General features: G+C 45.9%; 1 protein-coding gene across 1 annotated transcript in view; it reads right to left on the bottom strand.

The window, feature by feature from the left end:
- LOC147701189 (uncharacterized) overlaps positions 1-23,168 on the bottom strand; it is a 170,759-nt gene that overhangs the window by 129,956 nt on the left and 17,635 nt on the right. Inside the window, exon 4 of the mRNA XM_086929315.1 lies at positions 1,590-1,661. Within this exon, the coding sequence (XP_086785441.1) occupies positions 1,590-1,661 (72 nt within the window). The remainder of the gene's footprint in view (positions 1-1,589; positions 1,662-23,168) is intronic.

Genomic DNA, 23,168 nt, shown 5'->3' on the forward strand with positions numbered 1-23,168 from the left:
CAGAGGGTTTGTGGGGGGCAATCAGAAGGAATTCAATTTTGAGAGTATTTAACAAAAGATGGTTCTGAGCTAACCATTGTTGAGTATTATCTCCCATATAATTATTGCCATTATATCTATCTCTTCATTATTGTGTATGAGCTGGATTAAAGCAATGACTGAAACAAGTGGTTCAAAGAGCAAGAGAGGTGAATTAGTGACAGGAAAGTGGGAGAAACTGAAAGAGAAAAGAAATAGAGCTTGAAGAGCTGCAGTGTCACATTTATGACAAGCTTAAAGACAGTTTCCTGCCGCTAAAGCGATAATTTTAACGCCGTTCTTGATAATATGACCCCGAGATGTAAGCAGCAGAAATCTCAAACAGGTATTTATAATCAGTCATGAGGAACCTATGATTGGTTTGTGTGATATGTGTGATAGGGCTCTTTGAGCCATCAGAAGGAGGAAATTGATGATTCTCTCTCACTATTTTTCATTTTGATTAACACAGTTATTATATGTATCCATATTCAAGGTGTGCCATTTATGTTATAGCTAACCATAATTAAAGAGTGTTCACATTATGTTAGCCATAGTCAATGTAGGCCTAAGTTAAACTACTCATACTAATACTTCAAATATGTTTTTGTATGCTGTGCGCTCTTCACCTTTCGCTTGTTTTAGGAGCCAAGCTATAGTAGTTATAATTGTTGCTGTTTCTGTAAGAATTGTTTAATGATGTGAGTTCCACCGAAAGGTGAATAATGAGTTGTCTATATCTGTGTCTGGGACAGGCTGACCGTGATATATCATCCTTTACTGTATATCTCCTGAAGGCCATGCAGCTATGAGCTTCCTTGTGAGATCACTGGGGAGGAGGATGAGGCCATCTGGAAATGCTGGATTTTGATTGGCCCCAACCTCTTGGGACCCAAAGGGAGTTGTTCTGCACAGTAGAAGTTGGATCTTTAATTGCGTATTGTAGAGCTAGGTATAATAAGATATACTTTCCCACTTGTTTGAAATCAGATACCCCTTTTTAGCTTGTGAAACCTGGTACTTGTTTCTTCACCTGTTCAAAGAGTAAGGCTTTTGAGCACATCCTTCTCATTTACTCAATTGAACCTTCATTTGGTTCTGCCCTTAGGAGCTTTACTTGCTGACACCTTCTGCTTAACGTAGCTGACTTCATTCGAATCCTCAGTTTAGCATTAAAGAATTTCACAGCAGGAGAAGCTGACTTTTATTTGATTTGCATATGCCTAGATTTAAATAGTTTGCTTTTGTATATGCTATTTTGCCTCATTTTGGATTAGACCAAACAAGGCCTTTATAAGGAGAATGTTGATTTATGACTAAGCTGAGCAATTTGAGTTTGTAACTTTGCTAATCTGGAAATAAACCTTCATGGTTTGTAAATCTACTGATTTGCACTGTGCAAAATACATCCGGCACTGCTTTACCTGTAACCTACCATCTTCAATAAAGCTATAATGTGTTAACCTACATAAACTGGCTATCTGGCTCCTGCCATGCCTTTGGTACAACAGAGTGGAGGGAGCTTCAGCATACATATTTAGACTCCAAGTAAATTAGTATTGATAGCTTACCTTAGGCTTCTTAGGCTTCGTCTGTTTCTCATCTTTCTCTGCCTCTTCAGAACTTTGAGTTGGTTCTGATTCCTACATAGAACAATTAGGATTTGTTATCATTTGCTTTTTTGACACTGCATGCAGCACTAGGTTTTTTCACGATTCTTACCAAGAGACTTTATAGATATTAATATCAAGATGTTAAAAGTACACTAACATGGTATTACTTTAGTTATTGTTTTACTAACACAATAGATATAATAACATAACTTTTTAGACATGTTAAGATCACTTGCAAATAGACTTTCAGTGATTGACTCGTTTTATTTTATAATTATTTCTAAAATCAGGCTAAAATCAAATAGATATTTAGACAGCAATTTTCAGATTTTGGGAAATGGCAAAAGGGTAATTGTAGCCTACTCAGGTCCAAGATGCAGAAAAGAGAGGGAATATTGCTATAAGAAAGTTTCCAGTGTCAACATACCACCATTGTATGGCTACAGTCCTTAAGAAGGGCTCCCAAATCAATCAACCTCGATCGTATCGATAAAGAACCAGTTCTACAAAAGGGCTTGAATCAATACACCATCATTGAATGAATAAAGGACCAGTCCTACAAGCGGGACTCCAGAGACAACACACAGGATTTATACCCTTATTTTTGTCTAGTTCCCACAGTTGGTGCAAAAGTGGCTAAGGGCAGTGCAGGAGGCTGGTTTCTGCATGCAACAGAAACTCAAAGTTGTGGAGCAAAGTCTCAGCTGTGCGATGTGAGGTATGTTCACCTGCCCTTACTTCAGGGGGTCCAATCTGGTACCTTGCTATACATCCCCAGCCTTCCCAGTGGATACCCTGATTGCTGCTTTCTCCTTTCCCAGACAGGTGTGAACCAGGGTAGAGAGGGGAAGTTAAAGAGTTCTTTTGGAGGGGATGCACAGATAAGGACATGGTTTGCGCTGGTTGGTCCAATTGTTGAACTTATCCTTTCCCAGGAACCATATGAAAACCAGCCTGGAGTTGAATAAAAGAGACCAAAAGGAAGGAAGGTTGCACCCTCTGTTGGAAAGAGAAAGTGGGACATTGTTCTCAAAGAGTGAAGGGAAAATGAATTAATTACCTTATGATGTACAGATAAAGGAGATAAAGACCAATGTGAGGTTCAGCAGCTGTTGTGCCAGCGGTTATTCCCAGTTTGCTGAATTAAATTAAAAGTACTCTCCTGAGATTGTATATATGGGTTAGTACATCAATGTGTTAGTTGGTGAGTGTGGTTGTTAGTGTCTCAGGGTTTGTGAGTTTGGGTTACCATAGACATGGAAGATGTTTGTACTCTAATTAGGCATTTACTCCGAGGAGTACCCTTCACCTTAGCCTTTTAAATCCATTTAGAATCTCTTTCTTCCTGGACTACTCCCTTTGATGTAATAGAAATCTTCCAATTTAACGCCGTAAGAAATAACAGTGAACACAACACGTTAAATTATCCTGTAAAATAACATATTAGCACCAGTGGAGCAAGGGTATCAACAGAATACATTTTCCTCAAAAACCTCAAAAACAGAGGCCACGTCAGACTGGGGAGCAGCTCAACAGCATATCCTGGTATATATACACACACACAGACACTAATTTTATTATTTTCATTGACCATATACGGCGCTCCGCTGCCTTATGGCAGGTTTGTGCTATAGAAATACCATATACATACAGACATACATACACACAGTACAAATACATCATGGGTAGAATCAGTTTATGTTCTCACAAACAGACAATTCATGTTCCCCTCACATACAGAAAACACACTGCATGAGCAGCAGCATTGCATCCTTTCTGACACACATGAAACATGTATATGACATGCAGAAGCAGTGCAAGATTCCCAGACACACACAACCGAGGCAGCAGACCCATCTACCCTGAATCTCAGAACAGTTACAGCTGAGATCTGCACAGCAACGCAAGTTGCCCTTACATGGATGAAAGTGATAGCATGTGCAGGAGCAGCAGACTTCCCTTACACAGAGCTAAGATACTCTAGGGTGGTGTGCTGATCCAGTTTTTAGGTCTCGCCTAGTGTTGCAGCACATGCGTTGCTCACTGGCGAGAGATATTGTGGATAAGGGGTTTTCAGAAGGGGACTCTAAGCCCCGCCCCTCATTTTCATTGGCTTGGGTCACCATTTATGCTAAACGGTGGCCTGCCATTGGAAATGGGGGATTTTTGTTGCCACCCTTTCGCCTTTACGTCCGGCCCATCCAGATTGGCTTGTCTGCTTTGCAGTGATCACAAAGCAATTTCTTATCTTTATTAGTGGGCCAGCTGTTTTCACTCAGCCGCGTGTTTATTTATGCATTGCGCTTTTACCTAAAGTGGAAGAGCAATGCAAATATAAACAAGAAGTTTCAAAGCGTGTAAAGTGTGACTTTTCAGTTTTTTGCTCTCTCCTCTGCGCTGTTTTGCCCGATTCTCTAACGTATTGAGGGGGCTCCGCCCATCCCAACTAGAGCCATATTTGGATGTCCAGCCTTCCACTGATCCACCATGGATAGGAGAGGCCCCTTCATGAATTTGAGACATGCACAATTTTGACTTTCCCATGCTCAAGAACTAGCCACACGCAGACACGAACACACTTAAACACCCACAGGGCATCAAGCGTGTGCAGCACAGTGCGCTCTGTGCTGAACGTTTTAATTAACGTTAAGGCTCAGCTGAGGTATGCTGCGGGGGGACCTGGGTTGAATAATGCCGCAATGACCGTAAGCGCTTTACGTGAGCACCAGTTACTTATGCGACAGGATGGTGGACCCTACGCCGCCCCCGCTTCTTCGAGCTCCAATGGCGGTAGCTCTAGGCGCCATGCGACAACCTCTCCCATACTCAAGAACTAACCATGTGCAGACACAAACACACTTAAACACATTCAGGGCACCAAGAATGTGCAGCACAGCACGCTCTGTGCTGAAAGTTTTATTTAACGTTACGGCTCAGCTGAGGTACGATGTGGGGGGAGCTGGGTTCAATAATGGGTTCAATAATGCCGCAATGACCTTAAGTGCTTGTTATGTTATGTTGTTATGTTATGTTATAGCGCTCTTGTATAGCGCACGGCTACTCAAAAAGAGTGTCCCGGCGCTTTCCACCTGCAGCTCAGAATAAAAATAACACAACACAGTAGAAAAATAAGAAAAAGAAAAAGAACTGAAACTGAAACAATAAGAACAGCCTAAAGATTAAAAAGCCAAGTCTTCAGGCTTTTCCTGAACTGGAACAAATTGGCAGTGCTGCGCAGCGAAAGAGGAAGCGAGTTCCACAGCTGTGGAGCTTTGCAGCTGAAAGAGCGTCCTCCCATACGGGCCTTCCTCACCCGAGGGACCACCGCTTTGTAAAGGGATTCCGAGCGCAAGGAGCGGACTGGTCGATAGAAGGCCAGTCTCCGCCGCAGGTATCCGGCCCCTGATCCAAACAGGGCTTTATGCATCAGAGTCAGTGACTTAAACTGGATCCGCTTCCGGATAGGCAGCCAGTGTAATGCCTGTAGCAGCCCGGAAGCTCGGGCTCGTCTACGCAAGCCAAAGATAGCCCGGGCGGCAGAGTTCTGTACCACCTGTAGGCGCTGAACTAGGTAATCAGGGAGGCCAAGGAAGAGGGCATTAGCATAGTCTAGCCTAGAGCCGACGAGAGCCTGCACAGTAATACGCCTGTGCTCCTCAGACAGCAGGGGCAGGAATTTATGGAGCATTTTCAAAATTCCATAACAGGTGCCCGCCAGACCCAGAATATGTGTTCGCAGCGACAGCTGGTTGTCCAGCTTGACACCCAGATTTTTAGCCACCAACGAAGACTGTGCAGGAGGGCTCATGTCGGACGGCCACCAATGCTGCCACTCCGGATCGACAACGCAACCAAAAAACAGAACCTCGGACTTGCTAGAATTGGCCCTTAGACTGTTCCGTTGGAACCAGTCAAAGACCAATGTAAGACAGTCCCGAATTCTTCCTCCATCGAAGTGCTTTACATGAGCACCCCTTACTTTTGCCACTGGATGGTGGACCCTATCCCGCGCCCGCTTCTTCGAGCTCCAAAGCCGGCAGCTCTAGGCGCGACGCGACATCCTTTCCCACGTTAACTGGCTGGTAATATTCTATTGGGCAAACTCTCTTCTTGAAATTTAACAAATACCCAATTAAACATGTTCAGTGCTGACCAGTAATACCCTCAAGATACCATGCTGCCCGCTAACCGATTCGTTTTATAAGAGCCTTTATTCACACTTCTGGCCTGCGCTCACCTTAACAGGCCGAAGCCTCCCTGTGACCTCCTCACGGCATCTGGGTGCTGCAGAGACCCGGACCTCAATGGTAATTTTCATGTCCTTTCACTGCGACTCAGGCATCAACCCCAAAACCTGGATGCCACTGGATATTGCGCCGAGGCCCGAACCCGGTTCCTCCGTTTCCAGGTCAATATCTCCGGCTGTAAGTCGACATCCTCGCTTACTTCTAGTTCTCTGGTGAAGCACCTCGAGTCGTGCTGTGGGGAACGCCACTTCAGGAAACCGGCCAACACCCAGGTAAGGGGCAGAGTGGGCTACCCCTGTAGCGCTTAAACCCTCAGTCGCCTAAGCACTGACTCAGCTTCTTCTAGTATTGTGAAGAATGTGGCCTAATGGCCAGAGCTGCCGACTTTGGTACTCGAAAACCGGGCTCGAGTCTCGAGTATTCTGGGTTAATAACTTAATCTCCACGAGCGCTACATAAAAAAACGTCAAAATAGGAGCTTCTGGTGTTTCTGGCCCATCCAGGCAATCAGTGTCGTAGTCGCTCTGCGTTATTGCTCATGAAAGATGCCTTTTTGGGATTCTGTGGAACTGTGGGAGATTTGCTATGATCCAGTGAGGGGGGCGAGAGATCCACATTTTGTGCCAGATTATGATACTTTCCAACCCTTTGATTGGATGGTATAGTCTGCTGGGTCTGACTCCTTTGTTGGCACTGCCAGTACTCACCCCCCTATTTACAGTTGGTTTGATCTGAGCTGGACCTGATGTCGGAGCTCGTAGGGTGTAGTGTAGGCGGGGGATAGGTGTCACCGTTCAGTCAAAGCTTTTGTTGTAAAAGGCCATGGCCACCGTAGAGAGGTTTGACAAGGTATAGATTCCAAAGAGCGCCCTAAGGTGCAAGATCTCACCTCCACCTCAGGGTGAGGCCAGCGAGGCTGAAACAAGTTGGGTGGTTGGTGGGTGGCTGCCATGCCTTGTGAGTGGGGAGCTGTTTATGTACCAGTGTGTTTCTTGTTGAAGTTGGGTGTTTTATGCTGTTTTCTGTGGACCGGTGATGTCTGGCCTCATGATTAGTTAGTTGGGTCCGGGTTGCTTAAAGGAGGCACTGCCAGCACTTTGAACTGGACTCTTTGTTGTGCGGTCAATGTGGGTCTGAAAATGGTTACTTTTCTCATGTGGTGGCACAGATGAGCTAAAAATAGTGAAATGGAATGTGAGAACCAACTGCCTCGAGGAACACTCCTCCCCTCCAGAAGGCGACAGTCCACAATATTACTTGTTATCTCCAGTCATCCTGTCTGTGGCTCTGTCCATTTCCTCAGACATCTATCTTTTTTATCACTCTGGCCTTTCCCCTTCTTTCTCACGTATTGGTTGGTCTGATCACTGGAGGTTTCCTAATGCCCCCCACCCCCAATCATATGCCATTCACGCTGTCCCATTTTCTCAAAGCGATCTGAAAAATTTAAGAATAACATCTTATTTGAATACATTCAATGTGCTATTATTATGAGAATATTAATTTTATTTTACAATTTAATTTAGAACTGCGGTGAAACTATGGAATTGTTGCAAAATGTTTAAGATGCAATTTCTTTTTTATGATGGGCACATGCTGAAAAGATTTGTGGGGGTCAATAGGGGATTAATGCTTCACTAAGTGAAAAAAAACCAATACATTTTTCAATGCCAATAGCTCAAAACAATGTCATTGCGAGACCAATTGCATTTTAAATACCTGTTTCTTGTTTCCAGGGAAATATCCTCAGAGCATCCCTGGATCCCTCCTTCGGCATCTCTGTGGAGATTAATGTGCAGCAGAAGGCACAAAGTGTTGTGTGTGGGGAGCAAGGATGAAGTGTAACAAGGGAGTGAGTACAGAATATTGTGCTCTGGGGGCACACACGGGCACCGCAGGGGTGCACTAGGGAATGTGATGTGTATTTTACATGAGGAGTGCAGAAGGATGTGGAGTTCAGAGGCACAGAAGGGATGCAGAGCGCTAGACATTGGGACACATAGTGCTGTGTAATAGGATGCACATGTCATTATACAGCAGGTATGCACAGGGTGATGTTGCACATGGTGATATCAGGGAGGTGTCAAGTGGTTGGCAGCTCATCCTGTCCTGTTTTTATTTTTATGCATTCTGGGACTTCTAAAAAACTAGGACATGATGAACTGTTTGTGGCCGACATTTTGGTAAACAAAAGAAGATGTTCAGCCTTTCTAAACATTAGAGTAGGAGAGGAACGGTAAGTTATAAATGGGCATAAACACAGCTTGAAATATGCTGACTTTTAATAGCAGCCCTTTAACAGATAACACAGAAGTGCTCACACAGCCCTGTGGTACCAGAGAGAATCAGATATGCATACTTACACAACAGGCCCATGCATGTGTGACACCTGTTGGGTGTCAGATACACTGTAGGTTCCTGAACAGATGTTCCCAATACAAAAACAAATGCAGAAGGACCAGAATCAGCCTTTTATCTTCCTGAGCACCACCCAGATTTTTCGGGCAAATGTCTGTAAGAGCTAGAGCTGGTGTGCTATTGCACAGCCATCCACTACTCAACATCCCACCCCCCACAGATGTGGAATACTGAACCTTAGGGCATCGGGGTGAGAAGCTTGGATGCCAGAGTCCCAGAGATCAAAGGGGTTGCTAGTTTGAGCCTCATTTGGTAGCGATGCTGGCTGATTTGGACGCCTGTTTCTTGAGGAAGCTTCTCCTCCTCGTCATTTGGGCAGATAGTAGTAGGACCCTTTCTTCTCAGTGATAGAGGGATTCTCTGCCTGTCAGCTCCAAAGGGAGTTTGCAGGGATGGGACATATTGAGGAATGTAATTCATGCTTCATCTCTTTATCCTTTTCAATTCAACTAACAGACTCATCATTTCACCGCTCTAATTAACTACATTTTCACTATACTAATCATTTTTGGGTCTGGAGTAGCATGCTACTGGCCAAAAAGTGCTTTGACGCCTTGTCAGGGCTAGTAAGCGCTATATAAATTTAATTACAGTACAATTATAATACAATGAATCCAAGGGGTAGCAGCCGGGATGAGTCCTGAGTACTGCTTCAACTAGGTTGTCTCTCTGGTAACACTGTAGCCTCAGTGGTGGGTTAATACCACAATGACATTCATCTTGGTGAATTCCAGAGCATGGAGCTCAATGGTACTTTGACTCCTTACATTTGTCTATGTGCTCATTGTATTGTCGCCGTCATGTATCGATGTCCCATGGACAAGGCTTTCTGAGTATTTTGGATGAGGCGACCCTTTAGGACTAAGGGGGAGGCCCCTTTCTTGGTAGTGTAAGGAGTATATGTTATTTTTAATACCAAATCAATGCATTGGTGGTAATCCAGTGTTTAATGTTAGCCAATGGTTGCCAATGGTGGTCACTGGCACTTATTTTTGGGGACCAGCACTTATTATTCCCCATCAGATATTTACCTAGCGCAGGAAAGAGAAAAACACACAGATGGGAAAGACAGAGGAAAAGAAAAAAAGCAGAATGGTTACAAAGGGAGAAAGCAGGAGCATGCAAGAGTGGGATAAAGGGAAAAGGTGTGCCTGGTAGTGGATTAAAGAGGCATGAGATAGACCTAAGACTACCAGTATTGATGTACTGCATCTCAATGCTTTTACTCCAGGGGCTGCAGACTTTTGGAGCAGAGCTTCAGGCACAAGCAATCTTTCTTTTACCAATTAGGCACTGATTAATCAGCTGTTATCCTTAGTACCTTCTTCAGGACATAGATGAAATAGTAGATGTTGTAATTGGCTTAGGTCTTTTGGGGTGAGATACACTAATGCTGACTCGATCCCTGGAGTAAGATGTTTTAAATTCCCTTCCTTATTTGCGTATTAATGGTGAAATGGTGTCAATCAACAACCTAAACCGGTGCTGCCAGCAACCTGGTGTTAACACTTGCAACTGTGGCTGCTCCAACCCGAATTGAATGGTCGGTATTGTTATAAAGTAGACTTCTCAGTAGGTGGCTATTGATCTCCATATTAGAGGATTCCCACTCAGAAGCCATAGCTATTGTGGTTAAGGTGATATTCAGATAGGGCCTCATTATGCGTTTGGCATTGCACGAGCAGGATCGCCTCGCTCCCGCCACTGCAAACCCAGGTACAAACCGCCTACCAAATCCAGAGTTTTTTCTTGTCTGGTGGGCAGATCTTTGGTGTTCCCAGGGTGGTGCCTATGTAATATGCACTGAAATGTGAATAACAAAGGTAGTGCCTGCACGGCATGTTCTACTGCAGTCCATGACATGCAGGTACTGGTGTACATGCACACAGGGGGGCACATGTTGTGGCCCCCTGTTGCATCCACATGGCATGAGGACGAAAGGGGGCCATGTAGGGTCCCCTTTGTTTCCTCACTACCACACTTTCCATAGTGGTTGCACTGTCAAGCATATAGTGACCTCAATACTACCGCACCACCTCCTTTGCAGTGGTTCCAGGGAGGCCGACTGCCCTGGTCATAATGGCGTGGTTGGAAGATGGTGACCGCTGCGCCCCACAAGCCTAGCTCTCTGTGGACCACCAGACTTGCAATGAAGCCTTAAAGCGAGCTGGGGCAGAACTGAAAAATACTGGCAAAACCCAACAATTTTTACATTTTCTATTACTTTATTCACTACATTTTCGCTATCAATTTCAGCTAATTATTCAAGATGTATCCATTCTGGAGATATATTGAAATTTACACAGCCTCACTTGTAGTAAATATTTCTAGCTAAAAGCGTTTGTGCTAAAGACTTATCCAGGTAAATGTTGCCACTAGTCAACCCTGATATTTAATGTATGTTTTAACACAATGCTTTAAAAAAGTTAGCATACTTCAAAAAGTTAATAATGTTTGCAAAGTTTAAAAAACAAGTCATTCAAGACTCTTGAAAACGAATTTGTGGGGCTTTTTGTTCCTATTCTTTTATGCTTCAATATTGCCATCTCGTTGGCACCTTCAAGTAGGATTGAGTCAGGTTGGATAGAGCAGCATCAATCAATCAATCAATCATAACACTTATATAGCGCGCTACTCACCCGGAAGGGTCTCAAGGCGCTTGGGGGAAGGGGTCCGCTACTGCTCGAACAGCCAGGTCTTGAGTTGTCTCCTGAAGGCGAGGTGTTCCTGGGTCAGCCGGAGGTGGATGGGGAGGGGGTTCCATGTCTTGGCTGACAGGTAGGAGAAGGATCTGCCTCCGGCGGTGGCTCATCGGATGCGTGGTACGGCAGCGAGGGCGAGGATAGCAGACCGTAGCTGGCGGGTGGGCGTGTAGAAGGTCAGGCGGTCGTTGAGGTACTTGGGGCCCAGGTCGTGGAGAGACTTGTGTGCGTGTGTGAGGAGCCTGAACGTGATCCTCTTGTTGACGGGGAGCCAGTGCAGGTCCCTCAGGTGGCCGGAGATGTGGCTGCGTCGGGGGATGTCCAGGATGAGTCGGGCGGAGGCGTTCTGGATGCATTGGAGTCTTTTCTGTAGCTTGGCTGTGGTTCCGGCGTAGAGGGTGTTTCCGTAGTCCAGTCGGCTGGTGACGAGGGCCTGGGTGACCGTCTTCCTGGTTTCGGTCGGGATCCATCGGAAGATCTTGCGGAGCATGCGGAGGGTGTGAAAGCATGATGAGGAGACGGCGTTTACTTGTCTGGTCATCGAGAGGGAGGAGTCCAGGATGAAGCCTAGGTTGCGTGCGTGGTCTGTTGGCTTGGGTGCGGTGCCCATGGATGGGGGTCACCAGGAGTCGTCCCAGGTGGAGGGTGATGGTCCCAGGATGAGGACTTCCGTCTTTTCTGAGTTCAGTTTCAGGCGGCTGTTCTTCATCCACTCGGCGACGTCTTTCATCCCTTCGTGGAGGCTGGTTCTGGCGGTGTCGGGGTCTCTGGTGAGGGAGAGGATCAGCTGGGTGTCGTCGGCATAGGAGATGATGTTGAGGTTGTGTTAACGTGCGATGGTAGCGAGAGGTCTCATGTAGACGTTGAAGAGGGTGGGGCTGAGTGATGATCCTTGCGGGACGCCGCAGATGACTTCAGTGGCCTCGTATCGAAACGGGGGGAGGCGGACTCTCTGTGTTCTTCCGGCGAGGAACGAGATGATCCACTTCAGTGCCTTCTCTTGGATGCCGGTGTTGCTGAGGCGTTGGACTGGGGTGCGGTGGCAGACAGTGTTGAACGCTGCGGAGAGGTCCAGGAGGATGAGTGCCGCTGTTTCCCCGTTGTCGAGCAGGGCTCCGATGTCATCGGTGGCTGCGATGAGGGCGGTCCCGGTGCTGTGGTTGGCTCTGAAACCAGACTGCGAGGGGTCGAGGGATCCATTCGTCTCGAGGAAGGCGGCAAGCTGTCTGTTGGAGATCTTCTCGATGACTTTGGCAGGAAAAGGGAGGAGCGAGATGGGGTGGAAGTTTTTGAGGTCGGTGGCATCCGCTGTTGGTTTCTTCAGTAGGGCGTTGAGCTCGGCAGGCTTCCAGCTCTCCGGGAAGGTGGCAGTGTTGAAGGAGGTGTTGATGACGTCCCGGAGTAGGGGTGCGATGGTGGAGTCGGCCTTGTTGAAGACGTGGTGGGAGCAGGGGTCGGTTGGAGAACCGGAGTGGATGGTGTTCATCGTGCGGGCTGTGTCTTCGGTGGTCACCGTGGTCCAGGTGCGGAGGGTGGCGGTGGGGTGCGTTGGTTCGACGGTTGGGTGCGTGGGTGGTGCGCCGAAGCTGTTGTGGATGTCGGCAATCTTGCGGTGGAAGAACGAGGCGAGGGAGTCGCAGAGATCTTGTGAAGGGGTGATGTCGTTATTTGCTGTGCTGGGGTTGGAGAACTCCTTGACGATGCTGAAGAGTTCCTTGCTGTCGTGGGTGTTGTTGTCCAGTCGCTCCTTCAGTGATTTCTTCTTGGTGGTGTGGATGAGTTGGTGGTGCTTGCGGGTGGCGTGTTTGAGGGCGGTCATGTTGTCAGTGGTCTGGTCGAGGAGCCAGGCTTTCTCGAGGGTGCAGCAGGTATTTTTGGAGTCCTTGAGTTCGTCGGTGAACCAGGGGGCCTTCTTGCTTCTGGGTCTGCTGGGAGGGTTCTTCAGTGGTGCGAGGTTGTCGGCGCAGGCGGTCAGCCACTGCGTGAAGTTGCGGGCTGCTTCGTTGGGGTCCGGTGTGCTGGCAGGTGGGTTCTGGCTGAGGGAGGTGGTGAGCTGGTCGGCGGTGATCTTGCTCCAGCTTCTGTGAGGAACCTGTTGCGGGTGGTGGTGGGTTGTGGTTTTTCTGAAGCTGAAGTGGACGCAGCTGTGGTCGGTCCAGTGGAGTCCGGTGGAGTGGCTGAAGGTGATGTGCTTGCTGGATGAGAAGACGAGATCAAGCGTGTGGCCGGCGTAGTAGGTGGGGGTGTTGACCAGTTGCTTCAGTCCGAGGTTGGCGAGGTTGTCCAGCAGGGTGACGGTGTTGTGGTCCTTGTTGCTCCCCAGGTGAAGTTGAGGTCCCCTAGGAGGATGTAGTCGGTGGAGGGGAGGGCGTGTGGGCTGATGAAGTCCGTGATGTCTACGCTGAATTGTGTGCGTGGTCCCGGGGGTCTATAGATGAGGGTGCCTCTGAGGGTCGTCTTTGGGTCGGTGTGAATTTGGAAGTGGAGGTGTTCGGCGGTGGCGTGGGTGTCGTCGGCGTCAGTCGTGATGCGGATGGTGTTCTTGTGGACGATGGCGTTGCCTCCTCCAGTCTGGTTGACGCGGTCCCTCCTGATGATCTTGTACCCGTCCGGGATGGCGATGGCGATGTCGGGGGCTGAGGAGGCGTTCATCCATGTTTCAGTGAGGAAGGCGATGTCTGGTGATGTTGTGTTGAGGAGGTTCCAGAGTTCGACGGCCTGTCTGTGGACGGAGCGGGTGTTGAGCAGGATGCACTTGAGGTCGCTGCTGAAGTTTGGCTTGTCGGGCGCGGTGCAGGTTCGGAGGCAGGTGAACTTGCAGGTTGTGCAGGTGAAGGGTCCGTGGAAGTGTTTCGGGGCGGCCCGGCAGCAGGTGGGGTTCCGGCCGGTATTGAGTGCATTGAGGGCCGCGGCGTCTTAGGTTTGTCGGGTCGTCTTGTATCGGTGGGGGCTAGGGTTCCTGGCGCTGGGCGCGGTCCAGGCGCAGACGGGCGCAGACGGGCTTGCCTTTGGCGCGCCTTTGGCGCACAATCGGCGTGCCTGCTGCGCGTGACCGCTGCGCGTGACCGCTGCGCGTACGCGCGGTCGCCATTTATGGCTAAGTGGGAGGGAGGAGCAGCTGGGAGGCGGGAGCGGGGAGGACAGAAAACAAAAGGGGGCGTGGGCGCGTGAACGGCGGCGGGAAGCGGGGAGCGGGGTGGGCAAGGCACAGGGGGACAACAGGAAAATAAATACAAAAAGGCAATAAAAATGCACACAGGCACAGGGGGACAACAGTAAAGAGACACCAAAGGCAATGAAAAATACAGCAGAATGACACTATAATACGAGAAACACGGCGGAGGTGCCGGGGCAGGGAACAGCGAGGCAGGCAGCTAGGGCGGCAAGGCAAACAGAGCAACGAGGCTGCGAGCAGCAGCGAGGGGCGAGGGGTACACACACAGCTGGTGGCCGTGCGGCGCGGGGGTGTCCTGAGAACACCAGGGATTTGGTTGAGTGGGATCAAGCTTAATTTCGAGGATATTATGTTTAATAGGGTGTGATGGTTCACGTTTTTGAAGTTTTTGATCCATATTTTATATTTTTTTCAGTTGGCACCAGAGTGTTGATTTAGTGCAAAGGAGTTTAAAGGGAATCAGGATGTGGTCTGACCAGTTGACTGTGATGGGGCAGTCTCCTTTGACGCTTCCTTTTTTGTGATAATCCAATTGAGTAGATCACTTTAGAGCGTGTAGCACTTGAGCAAGTGTGTTACAGGTCATTTTTGCTGATGAAGCTTTCCAGTTAGTATTGCTGTCACTGGGTCATGGGGATTTCCCCAATGGAGGTTGAACTCCACTAGAAAAATGTGTGATGAGGGAGAGCAGCGGTTTACTGCATGATTACTTCGTCTACAAGGGAGTGTGGTAGATGGTGTGTATTATTATAGGAATGCATTCAGTTCATTTCAGATGACAGTAGAATTGTCATTAGAGGTTTAGCCTGAATTGACATTTTGTGACATTTTGTGGACAACTACAACTCCTCATCCTCGTCTACCTTTTTGATCTGCATGTGTCATTGCAAAGCTGGGAGGCAAGTGGAGGTCCTGGTTGGCTGGTGACCAGTCTGATAGCCAGATTTTCATGCAAGATTTTGTGAACTATTTACATCACCATTTTTAATATAATTATGTTTGGATGTAGATCTGCTGTTGAGGCATATAGACTTCAGTTTGCAGGACACAGTACTGGAGATCATGGACAAGTGGATCAGGATGAGGTTTTTTATGATTGACATATTTCTTAGAGGATTGGTGGGATAGGGTCTTTTTGATGTGATGTAGGAATCTTAGTATAGTCTTACTGGTATATCTGGGGGATTGGGTGTCATTGTTATAGGAGATGAGTAGATTCTCTACGGTATTTCAGAGATATAGGTGGATCTACTGGTACTATGGCCATTATTATTGCAAGGGATATGGCTAGTGTGAGTGTTAGTGTCATTGAGGGATGCATCTGCTGGTAACAGGTGTTCTGGTTAGCAGGAGTGAGAGCCCATTGTGGTTAAAGAAGGGTAGGTTGCTCGCTAAGAGAGAGGAACTGGCAGACGCATTTTAGTTTTGTGTGGAGAGAGTTTAGCTTCACCTCAATATAGTTTGAGTTCATTTTATGGAGGGTGAAGGGGAAATGAGCATGCATGGCGGAGTTCATGGAGTGGGCATGAATACTGGAGTAAGATTCAATTTGGGCAAGGGTTAATAAGCTGGGCTCCAAAGGAATGGAAAACAAACTGATATGAGCATTGGAAGAGGGTCCAAGCGGTGAGGTCAGAAGAAGAGGGGAGGCACAGTGAGCTTGAGAAATGGGGACATGATGTAGGGGTGGAAATTGAAGCAAGATATATTCAGGAAGGAATGATTAAGTGGAGATCAAGGGGAATGCAAGTCTGGTCTGTTTTAAGTCGTCCGCTTCAACTGTTGGTCAAGAATTAGGGGCACATTTATTATTATTTCATGGAACTTGGCACAGCATGGGAACTTGTGCCACTTTGCATGAAAGAGAGAGAGCAGACATGGTCTATATATACACAACTATATGGAGTACTTCTGCTCTCTCCTTGTGCAGGTGCATTATGTGCTGCCTAGCGCCAATGCAGGCACTCTTGCACTATAGTGCAGAAGTGCTTGCGTTATAGTCAGTATTATTTTTGTGCCTTCCTGCACATAAAACAATTTTAAAAAAGCATTTTCCGCTTTCTATGTGTTTTATGTGTGATGCGTTCTGCAAGGAAATGAGATAATGAGAAGGAAGAAATATTTTGCAACGTTGCTGCTGCATTGCATTACATTTCTTTACAAATTCACACAAAGTGGTGCAAATAGCCCCTTACGTGGCTTTGTAAATCTGAATTAAGTCTTGAGTTGCCGTGATGATGACAGGTCATTTAGTGAGATAAGACTTCCAGGAATTGCAAGGAGGCAGCACTTCTTTCTAATGTTCATTGATTGGATGGTAGACTTTTGCAAATAGTAGTTTACATCATTTAACCCAGACTACAAGTGCTTTTTCTACATCCCTGGATGTCTGCATAGCCTTCATTTCCTCATGCATTTGATGTCTGCAGTTTTTATTGGGATGTTCATGTTGTTTGTAGTTTCTGGAACATTAAAATCATATACCTTGAATAGCATTCATTTTCATAGATGTCTATAAATATAAGATGGTCACAATGACCTTGACTTAAATTTGTTAAAGGTATAATTTCCTTTCTTTTCAGTTCATCTAACATCGTTTATGTCGTTGGTGTTTCTAGTACAATTTTGAGTTACAAAAAAGTGGATATGCCATATAAGTAACCCACCCCATTTTTTCATCCGCTGAAAGCCTCAGAAATCGCTTGGTGTCAATGACCCATTAAAGGGAGCTCTACTCTAGAAATCAGAGTAACCTTCTAGTTACTTCTAGTGATTCCCCTTTCCTGATGGAATCCTCAGGGGCAAATATGGACTACCAAGGACTCCCTCTCCACACACACAATATTGATAACCACAGAATATATGTCATTTTCATTAGCGGAATACCAAAAAATAATTAATGAGGAACCTATGATGGTGCCTTCAATTTGTGAAACAAATAATAAATCTGGACACAACTCTACCAGTTGGCAGCCACCCTAGTAATAGTACAGTGGTGAGAGCAGAGTTGCTGAATGCTGCTCCAGAGTACCAAACTCCAAACCAAAATTGCAGCTTTGAGTTCACTCCACACTGTTGAAGACAGAGACAAGGAAACTTTTCCGATATCGAGCAACATGGAGAGTGGTTAAGAGTCGGATCTGCGCAACAATTGTGGTGCCAAGCCTCTGAAGTAACAAGAAAGGGAACAACCATTCCAGTGAATCGAACACCTTTGTGGCGTCCCGTAGGGCAGCTGCAGCTGAGACCCAGGGGTATAGGTGGTGCATCACTGTTAAAAGGTTCCAGAGGTTATGAGACGTCAACCTTCCAAGGATGAAACCAGATTGGTCAGGTCGCCCATCACTGGCAATAATAGTAGCAACGGATTTGCAAACACCTTTGCGAAGATTTTATTGTTAGTGTTGATAAGAGATATAGGGCCATAAGAGTGTCAGTGGTATACTGGCTTATCGGGTTTGAGAAGCGTGGTTATGATAGCCTCTCTTAGAGATGTAGGGGTGAGCCTATTTCTAGTGCATCTTGGTACATATCAAAAATCCTTGGGGCCAGGATCAGGGAGTATTCTTTATAGAAAGCAGTATTAAGCCCATCAAGGCCAAGAGCTTTATCGACTGGCAATCCTGAAAATAACTGGGTTAGTTCCTTCAAAGTGATGGGGGAATTCAGGAACTCTTGTTGGTCGGCAGAGAACCAGTCTACCTGTACTGTGTCCAGGTACACCTGAAGATCCATGGGTACTGCCCTCTGTGTAACAGAGTAGAGGCGGCCGTAAAACACTGACATAATGTGTAAGAGGTCGAAGGGGGAGTTGCGGAGAAGGCCCTCCGGAGTACGGAGGTCTGAGATGAAGGTAGAGGCATGGGGTTTATGAAGCAGCCCTGCCAGGGTTCTGCCTGGGCAGTTGCCCTCACCAAAAAAAACCACTGTACTTGCTTCCAACAATCCTTCTATCATTACTACTCCTAGGACCCTCAGAAACTTTGAAACCTTGATATCTCTTCTGGGTCCTCTTTACATCTATGTCCGGTACAAATAGCAAATGAGTTCAACCCAGTTTTCAAATCTTCGCAAACTCTCTCTCACCTGGTAATCTGTCATAGCCCTGCCCTTACTAAAGGAACCCTCTGTTTTGGCCAATTACAGTCTAGGCCAATCTATCTTCTTTACCCAGAAAAGATCATAGAAAGTTCTGTCAAAAGTCCGCTTACTGCCTAAATTGAAGCTTACTACATTTTTGCCTATATTATCTGGATTCCATACCTCTTTCCATCTCTAGTCCTAATTTTAGCAAGTGATGACATTGGGATGACACCTGACAGGGGCGGAGATGAGGCACTCATTTTTAAACACCTCTCTACGTTGTATTAGACTGTGGCACACTTAATCCTGATGGAACCGTTAGCAGCAGTAGGCATCTCAGGAAATATTTAAAATGCCTCTCTTCTTTTTGGATTGGAGGACCTTGGGCAGTAGTCCCTTAGGGCTGACTTTCCAAAGCATTACATTGGGCTATACACCAGAAATCAGCCCTCAGTCCCACACTTTTTAACACTGAAGCTGCTCACTCACTACAGTTCTTCAGCTTCACTTTATTTCTATACACAGACAGTTTATAGCTGATCTAAAATATGTAAAGAGCCAGGTTAGGTGTTTATGTGCACAATCTCTCATTTGTGGACTTACTCTTACCCCTGTTTGAATTCAGACAAATAATGTTAATTTGATTTCTAATGCACACAAATCATCCCGGGAGGGGGATCTTGGGGCAACACAGCAAAATGGGTGGACGAGTTGATTGATTAGGCCTGAAATAATTCAATTTTGAGAACTTTCCTAAAATTGAAATGAACTGTGCATTGGTGTATATGAAGTAGGGGCAGGTAAGAGAAGGAACTCCCTCCCGAGTGAAATTTCCTCCTTCGTGGAACTGCCAGCAGGGCTTTATCACTAAGCATGGGCGGAAAATCCGTTCCGCTCGCGGATTTTGCGGATGTTCGGTAAATTCGCAATCCGCGAGATTCGCGATTTTCCCGCAAAATCCGCGAGCGGAACGGATTGGGTCAAAAGTTCAAGCTAACTTTTTGTAACTATTTTAAAATGGCGCCGGCAAGCTGCCAGAGCCTCTAAAATAGTTACAAAAGTCAGCTTCAACAGGAAGCACTAATAGATAAAGTAAAGCAGGTGCTAGAGTTGGAGCTCACATTCAGTTACACAATCATTAATTACCCCAAACTTGGGGTGATTAATGACTGTGTAACTTAATTTGACCTTCAACTCAAGCACCTGCTTTACTTTATCTATTAGTGCTTCCTGTTGAAGCTGACTTATGGCTGAGGGCAGAAGAGCACAAAGTGGAACAGAGGGCATGAGTGAGGCAGAGGGCAGAAGGACACAGAAACCAGTGGGGCAGAGGGCAAAAGGGCACAAACAAGAGTGGGGCAGAGGGCAGAAAGGCACATAAACAAGTGGTACGGAGGGCAGAAGGGCATAAAAAACAAGAGGGTGGCAGTGATGTACCAGGCAAGAAAAAAAAAGTGAACACGCAAAGCGCCCCGCGAACACGCAAAGTTCCCCGCGAACACGCAAAAATTAAAAATACGCAAATTTGCACGAATTCGCGAATTTTGCGGATTGCGAATTCGCAAATCTGCAAATTCGCGGATCGCGAATTCACAAAATTCGCCCATACTTATTTATCACTAGATCTCAAAATTCTACCAGGAAAATAGTGAACAGGCTTTGCAAAAAGGTAGCTAGGTGCTTTGCACAGCAAGGACTTGTGAGTCAGGCAGCAAACCTTGAAGATGATTATCTTGCAACACGGTAGCCAATTAAATGAGCGCAGAAGAGGGGCAGATGCCATCCTAGCTGCAAGATTAAGAATAAAACGTGCTGCTGTGTTTTGAACAACTTGTAGTTTGCTTAAAGCAGTCTCATTTATAGCCACCAATAGAGCATTACAATAGTACAAGCGACTGATGACAAGTGCCTGGAGAAGTGTTTTCCTTACTGAATATGGACGAAGGGGGAAGACATAACAGCTGCAACACGTGAAAGCAACTGCCAGTAGCGGCTGCGATCTGCTCTTTCATGGTGGGTTCTTGGTCAAGGTGGACGCCTACATTTCTTATAACGAGATTTGAAGTAGGGGCTGGACTAAATTCAGAATGCTACCATTCGGGTGTCCAAGGCTGCTGGGCATTGCCAAACAGCATGATTTTGGTTTTGTTGGCATTCAGTTGGAGACAATTTGCTGTCATACAAGATGCAATGGTTATCAAACCTGCTGAGAAACAAGCTTTCACATTCTTTAGATCTTGAGCCAGAGAAAATAACAGTTGTGTGTTGTCAGCATATGACAGAAGAAGAAAGCCAAAGTTTTTAGCACGGTTGGCAAGAGGGGGCACCCCTCTATCCACTTTCATGGTACCCAATTCATGAGCTCCCAAGGAAATAGTTTGAGTGCGATCAGTTAAAAATAAGAATTACTGCCTTTAGTTAAATCCTTACTATAAACTGACTTTCTGGCCATTGGACCTTGAATTTTCACCAGCCCCAACTTTCAACTGCATACATTCATCAAATACGTTTTGACATGAGCTACGCAGTACTCACCAAATGACAGTGGCATCTGTTCGGCTGCTGTTGATTCTCTGCAAGGTTTAATTCCCGGGCTAGACTGCTGTAGTTCTCTAAATGTCGTACTTATCCCTTTAACTTCAGCTCATTTAGAATATAGTGGGTATGAGTGCATGGATTAAACTGCACTCATCTCTGTCCATCTGAAATTCCTTCACAAGATATCAGTTCATAAACAGTGTCTCAAGTTCCTCTGTTGGAATCATAAATCACTCAATGCTAAGGATCCAGCCAATTTCTAAAAACATTTCAGCCCTTAGAACCCTGTTCATCATCTCTGGTCCACTAAGGCCAATCTGATCATCACTCCCAGGTGCAAAGGAACCCAAGCTATAACTCGTGACTACTAGGCCTCTTTTACAAGCAGGTGTCTTTGGGAGTGTTTCCTCATAGGATTCCTTTGCTATCAATGGGACCCCTCATACTTGATTGTGCTTAGCTCAGGCTCTGGATTTTGCATTGCCTCATTATTTTTGCTGCACCGCACTCCCCACATTGCATGCCCTATTAACTTTTAAGACTTTTATCCTTGCTTGAGTGCCAGGTGTCTTTCCTGTACGTTTTTCAGATAAATTTGGAGCATATTTTACTTATATGGTTAAACTGCGCACACCAGAATTTATTTTTGTTCCCTCCACGAGTGTTCAAGAGTCTTCCTCTGCAGATTTGTGTGCTTCCAACTCACCACCAATAATGGCTGGCTCTGCACCTCATCGCTCTTCTGTAGCGCATGCTACTTCCAATAAATCTTCACCTCCTGCATCTTCTTCCAAACGCATAAAGCATGATCCTCCCTCCCCTGACAAAACATCTTCTTCCACCTCCATGAAGTTGATTCTGGAAGAAATACGCGCATTGCGTCTATTCATTGAGGAAACAAATAAGGATATGCAACTCTTGAAAGAAAGATGGTCGGTCATGGACTGCCGGATCACTTCAGTTGAGCAGCACGTTCCTGAAATACAATCCAATTCATAGCATATTTCCTCTCTCGAAATGTCTGTTTACTCCCTCCAACAGCATACAGAGGATTTGGAAAATAGGTACAGAAGGAACAATCTTCGTATTTATGGCCTGCCAGAATCCCTTGAAGGGGATGACCCGGTGACTTTCTTCACCTCCTTCCTTCCAAAGCTCTTGGACATGCCACCATCCACTTCCATCAGTATTCAAAGAGCTCATAGACTTGGCCCACACTCAGCTGCCTCAACAAAGCCTCACGGAGTTATCATCCTCTTTCTGAAATTTACTGATCTCCTTTCTATCCTCTCTGCAGCTAGAGCCAAACGTCAAGTTTCCTGGTTGGGTCAACGTGTTTTCCTTGCTCAAGATGTTTCTAATGCTACTGCTTCAAGAAGGAAAGAATTCCTCTCTCTTCACCCCTTTTTGCGCTCCCTTGGTGCGCGTTATGGCCTGTTCCACCCTTGTATCTTCAAAGTCACTTATCAAAATAAGACTTGGACTTTTCAGGATCCTGGTGAACTTTAAAATTGCATTCTTCTACAAACCAACGGTGGCATGGAGACCTCCTCTTCTTCTAATGGCTGAACAGTTTTTGGATGCTTTTTGATGTTTTGTAATTGTTTTCATGTTCTCTTTTCTTGGTTGTTTTGTTGTTCTCTTTTCTTGGTTGTTTTGTTGTTGCTCTCTATAACCTTCCTTTGCGCTTACATATTCAAGTTCTGCTCTTGACTTGTGCTATATTCGTTCTTGTTTATCACTTTGTCGTAATGGTTGTTGTAAATTTCAAAATGCATTTTATTGTCCTAAGTTTAGTACTAACCACTTCTCTTCCCTCCCACAGATTTGTATTCTTTGTTCCCTCCTTCTTGTGATCTCCTTCCTGTGGTTCTATGATGTCCCGGTGTGGTTGTGTCCCTGCTCTTCGGCTGGTCCACCTTGTTAAGTGTCGCCATTTCCCCACCTTCCTTTTGTATCTCCCTCTCAGGTATGTTTTTGGCAGTCATCCTTTTGAATTTGTGCTGTCTCTTCTGTCTATTCTTTCCCTACTTCTTTTCTAATTCTCTTTCTTTTTTCCTATCTTATTTCTCCCTTCAGCCTCTTTGTATTCATCTCCCTTCTTTTCTCTTTTACTTTTTTCATTCCTCGGCTTGTTAATATTTGCTTGTTCTTCTGCACTTTTTGAAGTTATTATGTATATTCTGTTTATAAATTTAGAGTTGTTTCCTGGAATGTGAAAGGTTTTAATAATCCTATTAAGTGGCAGAGAGTACTCTCTCATTAATCCTCTTATAACCCCGATATTGTCCTTTTACAAGAAACCCATCTCTCTGACCTTGAATCTTTAAAATTGAAGAGGAATTGGGTTGGTACTGTCTTGTTTTCTCCTTCG

The sequence above is a fragment of the Lissotriton vulgaris genome, chromosome 7, assembly GCF_964263255.1.
Source record: "Lissotriton vulgaris chromosome 7, aLisVul1.2, whole genome shotgun sequence".
NCBI classification, from domain to species: Eukaryota; Metazoa; Chordata; class Amphibia; order Caudata; family Salamandridae; genus Lissotriton; species Lissotriton vulgaris.